Source organism: Melozone crissalis, unplaced genomic scaffold, assembly GCF_028551555.1.
Source record: "Melozone crissalis strain CALT ecotype California unplaced genomic scaffold, PUWL_Pcris_2 ptg000023l_1, whole genome shotgun sequence".
Lineage (NCBI taxonomy): Eukaryota > Metazoa > Chordata > Aves > Passeriformes > Passerellidae > Melozone > Melozone crissalis.
In genome coordinates, this window is record NW_026535801.1 from 5,730,945 (window position 1) to 5,748,326 (window position 17,382).

General features: G+C 49.0%; 1 protein-coding gene across 1 annotated transcript in view; it reads right to left on the reverse strand.

Annotated features, from left to right (window-relative positions):
- Positions 1-17,382, reverse strand: part of COL6A3 (collagen type VI alpha 3 chain) — a 57,599-nt gene that overhangs the window by 12,142 nt on the left and 28,075 nt on the right. Inside the window, exons 6-34 of the mRNA XM_054278220.1 lie at positions 16,549-17,148; positions 15,367-15,969; positions 14,371-14,973; positions 12,385-12,731; positions 11,828-11,906; positions 11,364-11,509; positions 10,057-10,149; positions 9,607-9,660; positions 8,608-8,679; positions 7,696-7,722; positions 7,534-7,578; positions 7,373-7,426; positions 7,145-7,207; positions 6,674-6,739; positions 5,935-5,988; positions 5,153-5,188; positions 4,576-4,638; positions 4,233-4,295; positions 3,495-3,557; positions 2,997-3,059; positions 2,774-2,824; positions 2,616-2,651; positions 2,457-2,519; positions 2,259-2,321; positions 1,593-1,625; positions 1,464-1,500; positions 1,339-1,350; positions 699-1,192; positions 41-140 (exon numbers count right to left, since the gene is read on the reverse strand). Of these exons, the coding sequence (XP_054134195.1) occupies positions 41-140; positions 699-1,192; positions 1,339-1,350; positions 1,464-1,500; positions 1,593-1,625; positions 2,259-2,321; positions 2,457-2,519; positions 2,616-2,651; positions 2,774-2,824; positions 2,997-3,059; positions 3,495-3,557; positions 4,233-4,295; positions 4,576-4,638; positions 5,153-5,188; positions 5,935-5,988; positions 6,674-6,739; positions 7,145-7,207; positions 7,373-7,426; positions 7,534-7,578; positions 7,696-7,722; positions 8,608-8,679; positions 9,607-9,660; positions 10,057-10,149; positions 11,364-11,509; positions 11,828-11,906; positions 12,385-12,731; positions 14,371-14,973; positions 15,367-15,969; positions 16,549-17,148 (4,083 nt within the window). The remainder of the gene's footprint in view (positions 1-40; positions 141-698; positions 1,193-1,338; positions 1,351-1,463; positions 1,501-1,592; positions 1,626-2,258; positions 2,322-2,456; positions 2,520-2,615; positions 2,652-2,773; positions 2,825-2,996; positions 3,060-3,494; positions 3,558-4,232; positions 4,296-4,575; positions 4,639-5,152; positions 5,189-5,934; positions 5,989-6,673; positions 6,740-7,144; positions 7,208-7,372; positions 7,427-7,533; positions 7,579-7,695; positions 7,723-8,607; positions 8,680-9,606; positions 9,661-10,056; positions 10,150-11,363; positions 11,510-11,827; positions 11,907-12,384; positions 12,732-14,370; positions 14,974-15,366; positions 15,970-16,548; positions 17,149-17,382) is intronic.

A 17,382-nucleotide genomic window follows, 5' to 3' on the forward strand; every position in this document is an offset into this window, starting at 1 on the left:
AAGGATTTGGAAGTGTTTAGAGGAGAAATTGGATGCTTACCCAAACAAATGTGACAAGTCAAAAGCCTCTGAATGGTTTGATTCAGCTGACCGCCGCTGGTTGGGAGAACAATGGCGTGACCGACCGCCGTGTTGTTGATCTGGTGAGATGGAAACAGAAACACACAGAGTCAGTAACACTGCCTTCTGCTGCTCTCAGCTCAGAGGAGGGCAGGGCAACCCACAGCTCTGAGGAATTCTCTGCTCAGCACAATGGTGATCCCTTTTGGAGGAGCTTCGTGTCCCCGGTGTCAGTTTAGAGCCATAAACTCCAAGAAAAGGGACCACTTGAACCAGTGCTCAGTGAGTTTATCTGGTTTTTTCCTGGTTTTCAATCTCTGTCTGTCCACTCTCCCTCTGCCAGCAAAGCTAATGTACTCCCACCTTCCCACCCTTTGCCTTTCTGTCAGACTTTTCCTTCTGTTTCATCCCACACTTGAGCCACGGCCTGGGAAAAGAGGGGTCTCACTAGCATTTCCCAGCATGTGCTGTGGGGATTACAAAATTAGTGTTTCTCTCCTAATAGATGGATGACTTTGGCCAGCCTTCCACAATGAGAGGCCTTTGAAAGCCAAGCTTCAAATGCTTGTGGCATCCAACACCATGAAACCAGATCGAGGGCACGAGCAGAAAATAAAGAAAGGGTGAAGGAGCCCAACCTCCAGAGCTCTGGTAAGCACTGCATCCTGCCTGCTGGTGAGGAACACCGGCACAACCCCGGCGTCGTAGAGCTTCAGCACGGCATCGTTGAGCTGTGGGGATGCCCTGGTGTCCCCGTTGCTGAAGAAGACAGCCACCTTCCTCATCAGGAAGCCACTGCGGGCACGCTTGAAGGTGTTCCTGGCCACGAAGGACATGGCGGTCTCCAGGCTGCGCGGCTTCGTGGTCAGTGTTGCCTGGAAGTTTTGGATCTGCTGCAGGAGGCTGGATTTCTTCCTGGCGTCAGCAAAGCGGATCTCGGTGGTGACCTCATTGTTGTAGGTGACCAGGGCCACCCGTGCTCCCCGGGGACAGTTGCTCTCAGCAATGGTCAAGTTGTTGACCACTCTGAGCACGGTTTGCTTCATCCTGTTGAAAACCTCCCTCACGACGCCCGAGGAGGTGTCAATAGCGAAGGCCAGCTCGGTTGGGAAGACAGGACACTCCTTGGGACCTGTTGGGAATGGGCATTGGGAACAAGTCATGCCTCAAGCAGCTGTCAGGATGCAGGGACAGTGTCCTCAGCAGGGGTAAATCATCCATACATGGGAAGACCAACATGCAGCCACCCTGGGGTTTAAAGGACTGAATGAGACTTACCATAGCAGCAAGCTGTGGAAAAGATGGAGAGAAAAGGACAGCTTGGTCAGTGCCATTCTTGTAACTGATGATGGGCAAATAAGGGTAGAGAGAGGGGCTTAGCAAGGCACTGAGGAGGTACTCACGGCATTTGTCTTTGATGTTCCGCACCAGCGCACATTGCTTAAGGAGATAAAGAAAGGGGGGGAGAGAAATATGTCACACAGCCAACTCAGGGGTGTTCCAAAACAAGAGAGAAATTGTGCGACACTTACATCTCTGGATTCTCCTTTCTCGCCTTTAAGGCCCTGTTTCAAAGAAGGAAGAGAAGTTGAGTGCAAAGTGTATCTCCAGGGTGCCTTATGAAACCTGCCAGAATAACTACTGAGCCATGGGAAAATCTGTCTGTTTTCAGATGTGTTTCCAGCAACAGAGTGCAGGGCTCTTCTGTGTGAGGAGCAAACCTAGCTGAGGCCAAACCCAAAAGGGAGGTTGGAACTGGGTGGTCTTTAGGGTCCCTCCCAACCCAAACCATTCTATGAGTTATGATGCTCCAGGTTCACATGCAAAGCAAGCCCAGCCACCTTGGCCTTTCTAGGGAGCCCTGTGCCAGCCAGATTTGGTCATGCCCCCTACAGGGGTGGTGAATGATAAACAGATGAGAATCTCCTAGAAGGAATTTTAAAGGGCATATTGCCATGGGGAATTCCTAATGCCTGGTAAGAGCATGTCCCTTGAGTTTTTCCTTTGGTTTGAGGAAGGGTAAATATTTGTCAGCGATAAACAGCTGCTTAAAAATTTATGGAGACACATCCAACACAAATAAGGAGGGATTTCCTCAACTTGAAATCAGCAGGAGACAGTGATGGACTTATTTTTCAACCCCTGGCACCCACAGGGACCATTACAGGAAGCCAATCAGCAATGCAATGAACACTTACAGATGGCCCAGGGTATCCAATCTCTCCTTTCTGACCGGGTATCCCAGGTACTCCTGCATCTCCCTGGAAAGAGAGAGCAGAGAAATCCCCTCTATGAACATCTGCAGGAGGACCCCCAGGAGCACCTGGAGGAAAAGATGTGTCCATCTTTCAGGGCATTCATGCAGAAGGGAAAATTTGTACCATGGTCCAACTTACTCTGCGGCCTCTGTTTCCTTTGGGGCCAGGGCCTCCAGCAACACCACGGTCACCAGGTCCACCCTAGGAGGGGAAAACCACAAACAGCAGCTCTAAACCTGCACAGGCCCATGGAAAATTGCTTGGAAAATAAATGCACAGCTCAGGGGCTGCACCTACCTTTGGCCCTGCGTAACCTACGAAACCACGTTCTCCCTGAAACAACAGAAAGGTTAATTTGGATATGTTCTAGCAAATTCCCTCATCCATCTGTGCTGGAGATATTGGGTTCTTCCTTGTCCTTGTTGAGGAGGTGGGAATGCTGAGCATACACCTACCTTCCTGCCTTTAGGACCTGGGCCACCAATTCCATCGCGTCCATCATCACCCTAAGATTGGAAAGCCAGAGTCATGAATATGAAAATGAATAACTTAAACCCCGCAGGTCCAGCAGCACCAATAGAAAGAACCCACTGAAGCCACAGGGCTTTGTGAGACTCTTAAATGTTCCTTGAAGTTCCTTAAGTGTCCTTAGAGGTGTGAAGGCATGGCCACACTCACCATCTCTCCTCGTGGGCCTGGCTGTCCGTTCGGCCCTCTGGGTCCAGGGTCTCCAGGCTCACCCTAAAAACAGGAGCATCTGTTAAAGGATGTGCTGAAATTCCAGGCTGCTCTGAGCCTTCCCCACCCCATCAACACTGGTTTCCTCTCACAGAGCAGTCTGCAGCCCTCCTTGTGGCAGAAAGGCATGACTGGACCTACACAGCCCGAAATGATGCCACGTGCATACTCTTTAGTGGGACCTTTGGTGATTTCAGGAGAGATAAAACCTTCCCACATGGGCATTTTCTGATAATCTGCCCAGGAAAGTTCATTGGGAATCTCAGTTGCTCAGTTACTTTTGCCTTTCTGCTCACTGAAATGGGAGCCTAATGAGACCATGAGCACACTGTGCAAGCCCAAGAGGTTCACCTCATGTGTTTCTTTAAGCCCATGCAAAGTCCAGCAGCTTTTCAATGCAGCTTTAGTTGCTGGTGCCCAGTGCTCCTGAAGACATACCTTCCTTCCCAGGGGACCAATCCTGCCACGGTCTCCTGGGGGTCCTGGAGGTCCACTCCCAGCCTGGAATGGAAATGGGGAGAGGCATGTTGGCAAAGTTCAGGGAAACTCGGGTGCCTGGAACTAGGGAAGTGGATGACCATAGAAATCATGTACTGACTACTAGGGCTGGTGTCTCTCAAAACACATCAGGAAATTCAGAAGTCTGCTTCATGTTTGGGAAGAGCTGGACGTCTGGCTCAGTTCAATGCAAATACCAGCAGCAATTTATATTGTCTCTAAGAGGACACCCACAGGAAAGCAGGAGGGGGAAAATCATGCTGGGGATGGGGAAACGCAATATGGCTTTATGTCAAGTGTGGCTGAGGAATGCAGCAGGAGGGAGAAATAAATACATGTGATGGCTCCTGCAGGCATGTGAGATGGCCATGCTCTGGTTTCAGAGGATGAAACATCACGGAGATGTCCCACCAGTCACTCAGTGATCCTCTTTAACTAAAATTGCAATAATGAGCCAAACACTGAAGTTCTGACCCCTCTGTGGTTGCTTTTATCTCTTTCTCTTCTGTAACTCTTGATCAAGAAGTCCTAAGCATAAGTTGAGAGAAGAATCATGCTGGAAGAGAGTGTGAAAAGAGATTGGAGCAGAGCTGGAGCCCTAGGAGAGGGGAATGTGAAAACACATTGGAATCTTATTAGTTCAACAACAGCATGTCTGGGAAGCAGCAGAAGGATTACCCTGGGTCCAGGGACACCCTGCTCTCCTCTGATGCCTGGTGTGCCAACCTGGCCAGGGGGACCCTGTGTGGGAAGAAAAGAGAGGCTGTCAGCACACATGGTCAGAAACACACCAAGATCCAAGGGGAAGCAAATTCTGCAGTGTCTGAGGGATGCTCTGCAAACACGTCACACCTTGGCTGGTGTGAACACAGTGGCAGGCAGGACAGCCAGGCCACAGCACACCCAAAAATACCCAAATCCCAACAGCCTTTGTGGGTGAGGGTCTCTGGGGAAGTGGCTATGATGAAGTAACAGCCAGCACCATGAGGCAAGGCCTTCCCTCTGCTGTGCCCTCACTGACCTGTGGCCCTCGCATGCCTTGTTCTCCAGCTGGCCCTGGCTGGCCAGGCGCGCCCTTGGTGCCCTGCAAGAATAAAACAGCACAGGGCAGGTTAGATGTGGTCAGCACCATGGGAAGGGAAAGGGGAGATCAGGGCATCCACAGCTGCACAAAGAGCAGGGAAGAATGGATTTTCAGTTGGGCTTTTTCCTTGTTTTGTTTTTTTTTTCTAAGATATATATAGCAGACAATAAGAAGAGTGATGAAGGGGGCAATTTGCCTCCTGCAATTGATGGCCATCAACCATTATGCCTTGGCCCTGTTACACTGCTCCAGCAGCACACAGGGACAAAACACTTGACCAGGGAATGCTGTGGGAGACAGGCAGGCATGTGGACAGCTGGTTCTGCACCAAGTCCAGCAAGGAGCATACAGGGAGATGAGCCTGAGGAGGAGTTGGGAAATTTGGAGGAGAGAGGAGGCAGAGAGGAACAAGCAGAGCCTGCATGTGCCTTCTCTTGGCACATCCCTCTGGGTGCTGAGGCTGCCTGGCCTGTGGTGTGGCAGGAGCCCCATGTGTTGTCCCATCACCACCTACCTTTACTCCTATGGGCCCCCTTCGTCCTGCCATGCCCTGCAAAGGAAGGAACAATGAGGCTTTTTGATCTAATATCTAAGTACACCTTTCCCTATTACTTTTAGATAAATACTTCTTATCAATGCTTCTTGTAGTCCAAAAATTACATTTGGCTGTTTTAAACTACTGGGGGAAAGAGAGAGGGAAATCCACGTGGTCAGATCTCTTAAATCAGACTTGGGCATGTTTTCTCTCTCCTCACATCTCCCACGTAGGTGAGCTGCTCCCTCAAGCATGTCAGAAGTGTGTCACCATCCCTGGGACAGGAGGGACACGCAGCAGGAAACACATCCCAGACATCCCTGCTCCAGATTGATTTTTGCCTTTCCAAAACCAGCAGCCAAATGCAGATGCATACAGGGAATCACAGGCTGGTTTGGAATGGAAGGGACCTTCAAGACCATCTAATTCCAACCTCTTGCCATGGGCAAGGACACCTTCCCCAAGCACTATCCAACCTGGCCTCATACATAAATCATATGTAACGCCACTGATCTGAGCACTGAGTTATGTGCATGGGAATAAATTCGACTTTCAAAGTCTCTACAACAAGCCAGGAAGCCAGGAGGAGGCTTTTTCCTTTTGAGATTTTTTTCTTTTTTTGGGGGGTGTGGCTTGTTGGGTTTTGATGTTGAATTCCTGTTGCTTGTTTGAATCAAAATACATGGAAAGGAAGGAGGGGAAAAGTTATGGTCAGTCTAAGCTTGGGCCTTGCTGACTGGAGGTCTGGCGACTCTACTCACATTCCTCCCTGCTTCACCGTTTTGGCCCTCCGACCCTGCCGGTCCAGGATCTCCCTAAGGGAAAAACAAAACTCAAGTGAGAGCCCTGAGATGAGCAGGCACTGGGAAAAGAGATTCAGTTCACAAAAAATGGCTCCTTTCATGCTTTCACACAAGTTAAAAGTCCTGCCTTTGGTGGGAACCCTTCTAACAACTCACAGAGACTTTCCATCAAGTTTCTGAGCCAGCAGAATTCAACATTCCTCTTCTTTGGGAAATGCCTTCTGACAAATTAAGTGCATGTTTTATTGTGAGCTGATGTGAAAATAGATGGGGTTTGACATTTTCCAAGGAGTGTGTGGGGTTTTTTTCCTTGAAAAGGTTTCAGGTGAATCAGGAGGTTTAGATTTGGTGTAATCTAATCAGTTCTCTGCTTTTGTATATGACCCATGAGAACATACAAAGGTAATTTCCAAGTTCTTTTCAGAGGCAACATCACAAAAAGGTATTGTAAAATATTAAAAAAAAAAATTTAAAGGTGCTTTTTACACAAAACATCTTCTAAACTGACATCTTCCCAGAGAAAGTTTTGGTGCCAAATCAACAATGTTTTCTAGTGGAAAAAAAATATTCCATCTGACAAGGCACAATGAGTTTAAGGAACTTGCATCTCTTTGGCAGCATCCCTTTTTCTCCCATTCTCTGGCCCATTCTGTTGTAAAAACCAAAAAACAACACAAAGACAACAAAGAAATTTTACCATTGGTCCAATTTCACCCTTTTGTCCTCTGGGGCCCCGTTGAGTATTATCAGCTCCTGAATCTCCCTGAAAGCAACAAAGCAATGAGAAACATCTGTGTAAGTGGGACATGAAAATCAAATCTCATAAACTGAGAGAGTTCTCAGCTAGAGCTGAGAACCAACATTTCTTTTATTTTTTTCCCTTTTTTGACTGAAATAGATGAAGTATTGCTGGTGTTTCCAGACAGACACAGCTTTTCAACTGAGAAGTAATACTAAAGAAGAAGAGGAAGGGGAATTTTAATATGGTGAAGCAGTGATTGATGCGTTGGTATAACGTGGTACTCATGTGTCAACTCTGAGTCCTTGCTCTGTCATGGGGCCTGCCACTGTCAAACAGCATTTAATAGGCCAGAGCCCCCCTCTCTGATGAGCCCAGGATCAGTGGGAAGTGGGTGGAAAAACAAGGAGATGCCTGAGCAGTATTTACCGGATCTCCACGGAGCCCGCGGTCGCCTCGTTCCCCTCGTTCTCCCTTGACTCCCTTATCTCCCTGTGGGAAGAGGTGGAGAGTTAGAAAGAGCAGCTCTTGCTTGTGGAAAGCATCTCTGCCCAGCCCTCAGCCCTGAGGGGAACACAATGGCTTTCCACCCTCCCCTGGCCCAAATCCACCTCTACACCATCATTTAGCTCCACTGTAAAAGAGAGTAAAGCTTACCCTCCTGCCAGAATATCCCTTCTCTCCAGAGGAGCCAGGCAAACCCTTGTCTCCCTAAACAAAAGAAAAATATTTTAGAATATTTGCCACTTCCAAGGTGCTTTTTAGACACTTCACTGAAGCATCAAGTCATTAAGAGAAAAACAATTAAAATTACTGACCTCTTCTCCATCAATGCCATCCAGACCCATTTCTCCCAGTTCACCCTGTGGAAGGGAGGCAAGGGGCAAATGCTTACTGAGAGGAAGGGGGAATGGGGAGGGGGATACTGATGTGCCATACACTCACGCTCACTGCTGTGGCATGAGGAAATGGCTCCCTACCTTCTCTCCTGGGAATCCCCGAGAACCCTGAGGAGATAAAAAAGAGAGTTACTCCACTTTTGTCCAGCTCACTGCCATAGAAAGCAGTGGAGAAGGAGGGCTGGGCTTGGTGGCAGACCCAGAGCCATGACCAGGACAAGACTTTCCCTAATTTCTCTTATGTCAATGTTTGTCTTCAGCTGCCTCCCCAACACTTGTGCCAAGATAAAATATGTGGGGCATGGGAGTTAATCCAGCTGATCCAATAAAATATCTCACTCCTCAGCCACAACTCTTCCTTCACTGACTTTCATTTCTCCCTGCACCCATTTTTATGTTAATCCAGAGCCAGACTTAGTGCCTTTGTCCAAGGCTGAACAGATTTTTAATGAAACTCAGTATCTCAGCTAATGGGCTTGGTTCATGCATTCCTTTTCTCCCTGCCAGAGGATCATGTGGTCAGAGCAAATGGTAGGAAACATCCCCTTAATTTCAATACTTCCCATTATATGTTTCACCACCTTTTCTGGCATGGGGTGCAGCTGCTGTCCTGGAGCATTAGCTCAAGGTTCCTTTTCAAAGCCCCAGCCATAGCTCACTTGTCTCCCTGTTCCCCAGCAGCAGAGTTCCACCCACTCACTGTCCCAGCCCTGTGCCAAGACATGCACATCCCATCCCTTCCCAAACCTTTCCCCCAGAGCCAGACTGCAGAGGATAGATCATCCTTGTCTGTGGATTGAGCCTGGCTCTCTGGGCTGCCTTTTTGCTCTTCACAGCAACACCAAAGCCACGGCAGCCTCTGAAAGCCCTGGTGCCTGGCCAGGTGGACACAACCACGCAAGTGTGATTCCCTGAAGCAGCAGGAGTTACCCCTGGGGGACTCCCAACCCTTGGACTCTGGGTCTGCTCTTTGCAGGCTTGTTCCACACGTACCTTTGTTCCTCTGTGCCCGGGGCATCCCTGGAAACCTTGTGTCCCATTCGCACCCGGAGGTCCACGCTCACCCTGGTGCATAGAGGGGAAAATAACAAGTCAGGAGTTGCCTGCTAAGCCTGTTTCTGTAGCTGCCTGCCACAGGAGGTGGCTTGGAGGCACAGGAGCAGCAGGTTTTGCCTGGCCACCCCACCATCACTACAACATTCCTCATGTAGAGACCAACTGCAAATCTTCATCATCATCGAGAGAGAAACATCCTTCCCAGTCCCTCAGCTGCGAAAGAGCTTTGTGAAACTTCTCTTCCAAAACCAAAATGACAAGATGAAGCCCTCAGAGCTCTGCACGGATGTCTAATCCCATCCTGACTTTCAAGCTCCAGGAAAGCATTGCCTGGCACGGGATGTCTCACAGCAGCCTTTGGCCCCTGCCTGTGCTGTTGGAAAAGCCGTGAGCTCTGTCAGCCCCTTGGCCTCAGCTTCAGCCCTTGGGAGGGATGCATGCAGCGATGTTTATTCCAGGGCTGACGTGGGATTCATGCAGAATTTGGATGAAGAGTGCTAGTAAGAATTCATGGGATTCATGTTGTCTGCCGTGTGAGGGGTAGGAACATCACTCTTGGTTCCACTTTTGGACTAACTCAAATCATTCAGCTGCAGGAGGTGTGGATAACTTTGGCATAGGCTGCAGATTTGATGAAGCTGAGGATTTTATTTGCCTTGGGAATAGCACAGAGATGGGTGACATCAAATAATGGGAGTTATTCCCCCATTATCCTTTTCCAGCTCTCGAGAAGCTCCCTACTGACTTTCTCTCAGGAGAAGCTGGGACCAGCAACTCAGCATGTCAGGTGTGGGAAACTCAGAGTTCTGCTGCCTCTTCTAACCCACATCCACATTCCCAGCAGGAAAAAACGTTTGGAGGCTTTTCATTTAGTGGAAACACCTCCAAACAATTGACCATGGTGAGGTTCCCATTGGAACAGGGGCAGTCACTCACCGGTCCTCCTTCATCACCAGGGTAGCCTCCGTAGCCAAGATCCCCTGTGACACCCTAGAAGACAACAAAGAAAATTATTAACTCCCTTCATAGTTCTGTGATTGATATCCAAGGTTTTCTTAGATAAGGACAAAGCAGCTGCTTGGCCATATGTGTTAATGAGAGATATAATCTTTTGATGTCCCTAAATTGTTTCACAGGATGTTTCACCCTGTCTTTCCAGACGTTTATCCCTGCCCTCTTGGATGTTTTGCAGCACTGAGGCTGTGGGGAAAGGGAAGAAGAGCAGCCCACAATTGCTCTGGATTTCCCAGGATCAGTTTTCAGAGGGAGGGAGAGTAAATGGAGCTGATCTCCCCATTAACATCACCCACTGCAACTACAGGACTTGCACGTCACCATCAGGTTCCTGCGCACAGGGAGCCCTCATCCCCAGATAGAGTGACCTACCTTTGGTCCTATAGGGCCTGGCACACCTCTGTCCCCTCTCTGTCCTGAGCACTTGCAGGGGACCTTGCAGCACGTCCTCTCTGCGATGTTGTCCTGCAGGAAAAATGGGAAGTGAAAGCGTTAGAAAGTGTCAGAGCCCCAACACCAGATTTGGACATCAGAGGGAAGGGTTTAAACAGAAAATGAGTGGGGCAGGAGTGCATGTAGTAGGACATCAGTCCCCAGAGCTGTGCCTGTCACTGAAGAGAGAAATCCCATCTCCAAAGGAAAAGATCCAGGCTGTGGAGCAGGCCATGAGAAAGTCGCTGCAGTGAGCAGCTCAGCAGCAACCCACAGGCTGAGAACAGTTTGCAAGCACACAGTAAAGGAGAAAAAAAAAGGTTAAAAAGAATGATATAGACTCAGAGAAACCACAGCTTGGTTTTACATCATCCAACAGAAAAAAGAGGGAAAAAAATCACTTTCATTGCCAAGTACATTGCTGGCTGCAAACGTTTCCTGCCAGCTTTGCACATTTACAGTTTGGAAGGATTTTTCTAGGCTGAATTACCTGGGGAGGGGCTGAGGACCAACTCTTATCCCAAAACCCAAGGCTCACTCACAAGGGGCTGCACTTTGATTTGTGGGGAAGGGCCCAGCAAGGCTACCACAGGGACCAGTGGTTAAACCCAATCTTATTAAATCTACTGGAAAAGGAGCTCAATCGTGCTGGTAGCAGATGAGGAGTTGGGAGAAACTGGACATACTGAGGCTGACAGCAAATTAACTCAACACTCGAGAGGGACTATGCATTGGGAAAGAAGTAAACCTATGAAGAGGAAAGAATCATGGAATGGATTAGGTTGGAAGGGACTTAAAAGGGTAACTCCTACATTTGTGAAAAGCATGTCTAAAATACAGGCAGCGCATGAGATCAGGGAAAGAAACCTCGAAAGCAAGGCTTCTACAAGAGGTTTAGCACTTGACCAGGCACGACAGGGCATTACAGTAAGGCTAAAAAAACCAACAGTGTAAACACAAGCAGAGGGCGGGTTTTTGGCACTGCAGCTTTTGATGGCATCTGATCCCATCCCATTTGACCTAAAGCCTTGGCTGGAGTAGGGTTTCTTCAGGAGTGGGAAGAGACTGTGATCTGCTCTGAACTTTGTTTGCTGTGGCATCTGTGAAAGGAGCTGACGTGAGGCAGGGAGGGGAGAGGAGCAGAGCCAAGAGGGTGTAATCCAGCCACGGCTCAGCCCCGCAGGACATCCAGCCGTGGGCTCCCCTCCAGCATTACAAGGCAGCACTGCCCGTGCCAAGTTACTTACAAGCTGCTCTGCCAGCTCAAAGTCCAGGTCCAGCAGGTTAACTCTGAGAGGCCTGTTGTAGGTGAAGCCACGGCCAAACTCCAGCTGCATCACTCTGTCAAAGTTGGCCACTCGGTCCAGCCCAACGAAGATGAGAGCGTTGACTCCTGGCAGGGAGAAGCAGAGGGGGCTTTGTGATGGGGAGAGGTGCTAACCATGTGTTATCACCCTCCGGCGTGATATCCACACCCACATCTTGATTTCTCCTTTTCAATAGAGAACAAGATTCTTCAGACACATCCAGTGTAAGTTGCCCACGTGCTTAGGTGGCAGCAGGCAGGTAAAACATCACAGGAAGGCAATGAAGAACAGCAAGTGCATGTAGAGCTCACAAAATCCTTAGCTCTTACTATCAAAAGCAGATGGATTTAGAAGTGGTGGTAAAATGGGCTACATTCAATGCCTGGAAGAGCAAAAAAAATTACCTTCTGAGTGTAAAGTAGACGAAGCAGCCTCCAGCTGACTTATTGGCTCATCTACACCATCAGTAAAATGGATTATGACCTGGGAGAGAAACAAATTTCTGTCAGGACCCAGAATACTTCAGGTGTGAAACACAATCAGCGTGCAACCTGAAGGGCCTTTTTCCAATGCTTCATCTGAGAGAAGGTGAGGGGACTTTTACACCTTTTCCAGGCCATGAAGCTCTGCATTCTTGTGCCAGATTCCTGTACCTTCCCGCTCCTGTACATCATGCAGGTGTTGCTAGAGAACAACACAGGAAATATGTGGAGAGCAATAATTTGCAGCTAAGCAGTGATTGTGGGAACTGGCTGCAGTGATGCTCATCAATTGTCAGGACCATGACAATGCAGGGAGAGTGCTGCAAGCAAGTAGGGTTAAGTGACTACATTTATGGTGAATAAATTCAATTTAATTTTTTTTAAATTATTATTAATTTAGAGTTTCTTTACCAACTAAAGGACACCAGAAGCCAGTTTTGCTGGCCAGTACCACCCCAGAGGCCTCAGCCCTGACTCACCTTTGTGCTGCCAGCGGGTGAGGAGCGGAATTTGCTCAGGTAGGACCTCAGTGTGTCTGCCCTGAGGTAGTAGGGCCCGCGGGTCCGCATGTCCAGGAACCTCTCCAAGAGCTCGGGCTGGTACTCGGAGAAATCCAGCCCCTCCACGGGTCCCCCCTGGGCCTGGGCCATGATGGCCACCCTGACATTGGGTGCCTGGTTGCCAGTGCAGCTGATCTTCTGCATCTGTGTTATCCTGTTCAGCACAGACTCCACTCTGGACTCCAAGACTCTCTGGGAAGTGAAGATGCTCTGGCCGGGCCCAACATCACTGACATCAAAGCCAATTATCACTTCTAGGTCACAGTCTGAAAGGGGAAGATAGAGAGAAGAGCATCATGGAGCAATGCAATGATTGGTTTTCAATTTCTAATTACTCTTTTAGCAGTTAATGAGGACACTGTAACAAGAACTGACACCACTTGCTGCACAAGTACCTTCTGTTTCCTTTCACCATAGCAGTGACAACCTGGGAAAACTTGCGTTTTAATAATTTTCTTTATTTAACTTTAACACTGGGACGAGCTGCCTAAACTAAGTCCAAGAGAAATTTGCATTTTCATCAGGCAGCTAAGACTGCTTTTCTCTCTCTCCAGCACATGGAAACCTGTCAGTAGTTGTACAGTGTGCACCTCCTGCCTGTGCTGGAAGTGACACTCAGAAAATCACAGGGAGTGGTTTGGATTCTCTTTGGCATTAGCCTGGTTAATATCTTAACCACATTTGGGATAAGTTAATACCACCAGCACTGGTTTGCTTTTCCCAGCACTCAGTTTTTCTTCCCAGCTGGAGCTGCTGCTCAGCTCAGGGCTGTTGTGCCTATCTTTCCATTTCTCCAGAGGTTTAGGAGACGCCTCTGCTTAAAGTCAGAGGGCTGAGGCATGATCAGCTGTGCTGGGAGTAGGACTGGCTGCAATGTAGTAAGTAAAACCAGCTGCTGGGAGCCTGATCCGACAGCAATACCAGCTCACTTACTCACCACAATTCCCCTGCTTGGCTTCTGAAGTAGCCAAATCATGGGATTCCTTCTTAAGGCAACTTTACCTTGAACTACAACCACTCGTGCCCTGGTTTTCCCTCATATACCTGTCATGAGATCAGGTGGGCATCCTGGATGATCTGGCAAGGGAAATTCCCTGGTTTTCCCCTCCACTGTCGAAAGGGGTTATAAGAGAGCTGGACATAGGATTTGGACAAGATCCTGGAGTGACAGCAGGAGAAATGGCTTCCCACTGCCAGAGGGCAGGGTTAGACGGGATATTGGGAAGAAATTCTTCCATGTCAGGGTGGGCAGGCGCTGGCAGTAGTTGCCCAGAGAAGCTGTGGCAGCCCCATCCCTGGAAGTGTTCAAGGCCAGGTTGGACAGGGCTTGGAATAATCTGGGATAGTGGAAGGTGTTTCATGGCAGAGAAGTTGGAACAAGATGGTATTTGGGGTGCCCTCCTACTCAAACTATACTACAATTCTATGATTCTGTGATTTCCAGCATACCATGCATGCCTGGATGGCCAAAATTTTCAATTATATTGTAATAGACACAGGGAGGGGAAAGAAGGGCCATCACTTTTCATTTTAGCAAAAAACAAGTTGGTCTGTCATGATGATACTTGTATCATGTCCCTGTGAGAAAGTCCAAAGTGGGATTTAGTCCAAAGGCTAAATGTGGTGGTAGGAGGCCAGTGATTTAATGTCTGGCTGTCACATCTGAAATGAGTTCCACCACGGCGGCACCTCTGTGGTGATGTTATTCTGGTCATTCACAGGCTGAAGCCATGGACAGGTAGCTCTTGTACCAAAAGTTTGCAGCCTCCATCAGATTCCTGGAGGAGAAATGAGCCCATCCTGCACCTCAGACCATAGGCAAAGTACAAGAGTAAGACAGACAAGTCCAACAAAACACACTAGACATTAAAAGCCCTGAGAACGTCATGAAGGGATTGTCCTTACCTCTTGTCACATCTGTTGTTCCTGGGCACAATCTCTCCTCCATGGCAGCTTCCAGCGTGACCAGGACCTGCTCATTCAGCTCTGACAGCTCCTGGGCTGTGGCTGCTCTGAAACTCATGGCGCTCTCACTGGCCAGCAGGCTGACTTCTTTCAGGTCGATGTTCCTCACTCCGACCGCGAACACCTTGACGCCTTTCTGTGTGATTTCCAAGGACGCCCTCGGCCCATCATCCGTAGACTTCCCACCCGTGACGATGAAGGCGATCTGGGGCACCCTCTGGTCAATCCTGCTACCGGCCTCCTTCACAAAGTGCCTCTCCTGGATGTGCTTGATGGCTGCGCCGGTGTTCGCCACCCGCCCGCCTTTGTAGATGACTTTGTTGATAGCGTCTAAAATCTGAGCTTTGGTGGAGTGGTCCTTGAGGAAAAACTCATCAGTGACATCCGAGTTGTACTGGGCCAGCCCTACCTGGATAGAGTCGCCATCCCTGTAAATGGCATCCACTACGGAGTAGACGAACTGAAGGACTTCTTGGAAGTTATCTCTCCCCAGATTGATGGAGCCATCCAGCAAAAACACAATGTCAGCCTGCTTCTTGCCTCCTGAAAAGATTACAACGAAAACACAGTTGTTAGTAATTGCAGGCAGCACCTATAGCTTTTAAGCTGCTCAGGGCTTCAGGAAGTAGCACTTCACAAATGAAATTTCTCTCCCCTTTCTACCATTTTAATTTCATTGACCCTTGGCAGGATTTTACCTCCATACAAGAAAATTTTTGTACAACATTTCATACAGCATTACTTCTGATAGTCACCCTCATCTCCTTTCAGATTTAATTATATTCTTTCCTAACTCAACAACTTCAAAGAGTTCTTTTAATCAATGCAACTAGAGGTTTGAGAATCGAAAGGTGTTATTACAGCATCATTTTCACTTTATACAAATACCATCTGTACTCTGTTCAGAAAAGTCTTCAGGATGAATAGCAGCCTTACCAACATGGTTTATTCCAGGCGAGTCCGTTGTAGGTATCGGGAGCTCATCTAGAATGTTCTGCACCCTTTTTTCTAAGGTTGAGAGCCCCGTGAAGTCCTGCACCACAAGCACGCGCCCAGGATCGTTGGTAATGACCTGCAGCTGGTCCCTGTCCACGTTCCTGGCTCCGACACCCAGAGGTTTGATGCTTGTGGAAGTGATCACTCTGGCGGGTCTGTCCACGTCATCCTGGGACCGGTCTCCAAGGATGACCACCAGGTGCTGGGGCACTCCATCTTCTATCCTGCTCCCCGCAGACTTGATGAAGTAGTTCTTCACCACGAAGTCCAGGGCTTTGCCAGCGTTCAGGGGGGACCCACCTCTAAGCCTCAGGCGGCGGATGGCTTCCAGGACGGCATTTTTGGACTTGTGGGTCTTCAAGTAGAACTCGGGGAAGACGCCATTGCTGAACTGCACCACCCCGATCCGTACTTTGTTCGGCCCCACTTCCAGCTGCTGGACAATTCTGCTGATGAAATCCCGAATGTGAGCGAGCCCATCCGGCCGGACGCTGTCAGAGCTGTCAATGAGGAAGACTATGTCCTTTTCATCTCCAGAAACATCTGTGGGGAAGCAAGAAGAGAGGAAATTATTGGGGTGCCATCTTTTGCTTAAGTTTTGCTGGAGGATTTCTGTGCGATCTGCTGTCATGTGAGGTAGAACCATGTGGCATATTTTGGCCAACTTTTAGGCACAGTGCTTCAGGGAGCCTCTCCAAAAGGGCCTGTGTACAAGTGGGAATGTGTGTCTGCCTAGAACTGGAAGCATGCATTACTCACAGCCTTATCTGTCTCATTCATTAATACTCTTCTCTGGATTTGTCAATGTTTCCAGCTTTCTTTTGCCCCGATTTATGCCTGTTTCCTAGAGAGCTGCTAAGCGAGAACAGGCAATAGTAAACATTGTGTATTTGAATTTAAATTGACCCAAACAGGTGTCATGTTTAAAGTACTTGACTTGAAAATCATAGGTTATAATATATTTAGGTACTTGGGTAGAACTGCCATCTGTCTAAAGCTTTCTTTCTAAAATTGCACATGTGCTATGACTTTGGTTTTAACTAAGGAAAATCTTGACTTAAAGAGAAGGTCTTTTGGGCAACATTTGTTTGAGTGGCAGCCCAGACAGAGCCAGTGTCTTACCTATGGGCGGCTGCACATCTCCCAGCAGCCGCCTGATTTGGTCCACAGTCAGGGTTTCAATCGGAGTCAGCAGCTTCTGCTCGAGGCTGGGCAGCTCCTGGAAGCTGGAGACTTGGAATACATATTCAGGGCTGAGGGAAATCTGTATCATCTCTTCAGTATCCACATTCTTGGCTATCATCATAGGTGCCACCCCCACTTGCTTGACTTGGAGGGACGGGTACTCAAAGTCGTCGTCGGACTTGCGGGAGGAGAGGATGACCAGGAACTGCGGGACGCCCTCCTCGATGCGGCTCCCGGAGGGCCGGGTGAAGATGGTCTTGGCCACAAACTCCAGGGCCTCCCCCACGTTCACCAGCTGGCCGCCTTTGGACCTCAGCTGCCTCACGGCGTTCTGCACCTCGTCCTTGGTGGAGTGGGTGTTGAGCAGGAACTCCACGTGGGGATGCTCGCTGAACTGCACCACCGAGATCCTGGTGGTGTCGATGCCCACGTCCAGGTTGTTGACAATCCTCCCGATGAGGTCGCGGACGAGGTAGAACTCCTGGGCGGCGTAGCGGGAGCCGTCAACCAGGAACACGATGTCCCTCTTCACGCCCGCTGCAGGAGAGAAGGCACTGGTCAGGAAGAAGCACCAGGAATTGCTCATGGAGAGCAGCTAAGCTCATCATCTACACCACTGACCCATGCCTGTGGCCATGGGGACGGTACTCCTTTTTTTCCTGGCTGGGATAACTCCTGGGAGCCCCAGTAGGAAACTCTGGGTTCAACCCAGAGACACAACCAGGCTGCTAGGCACATCCCAGGGGGTGTAAGAACAGTAGATTCCAGAGC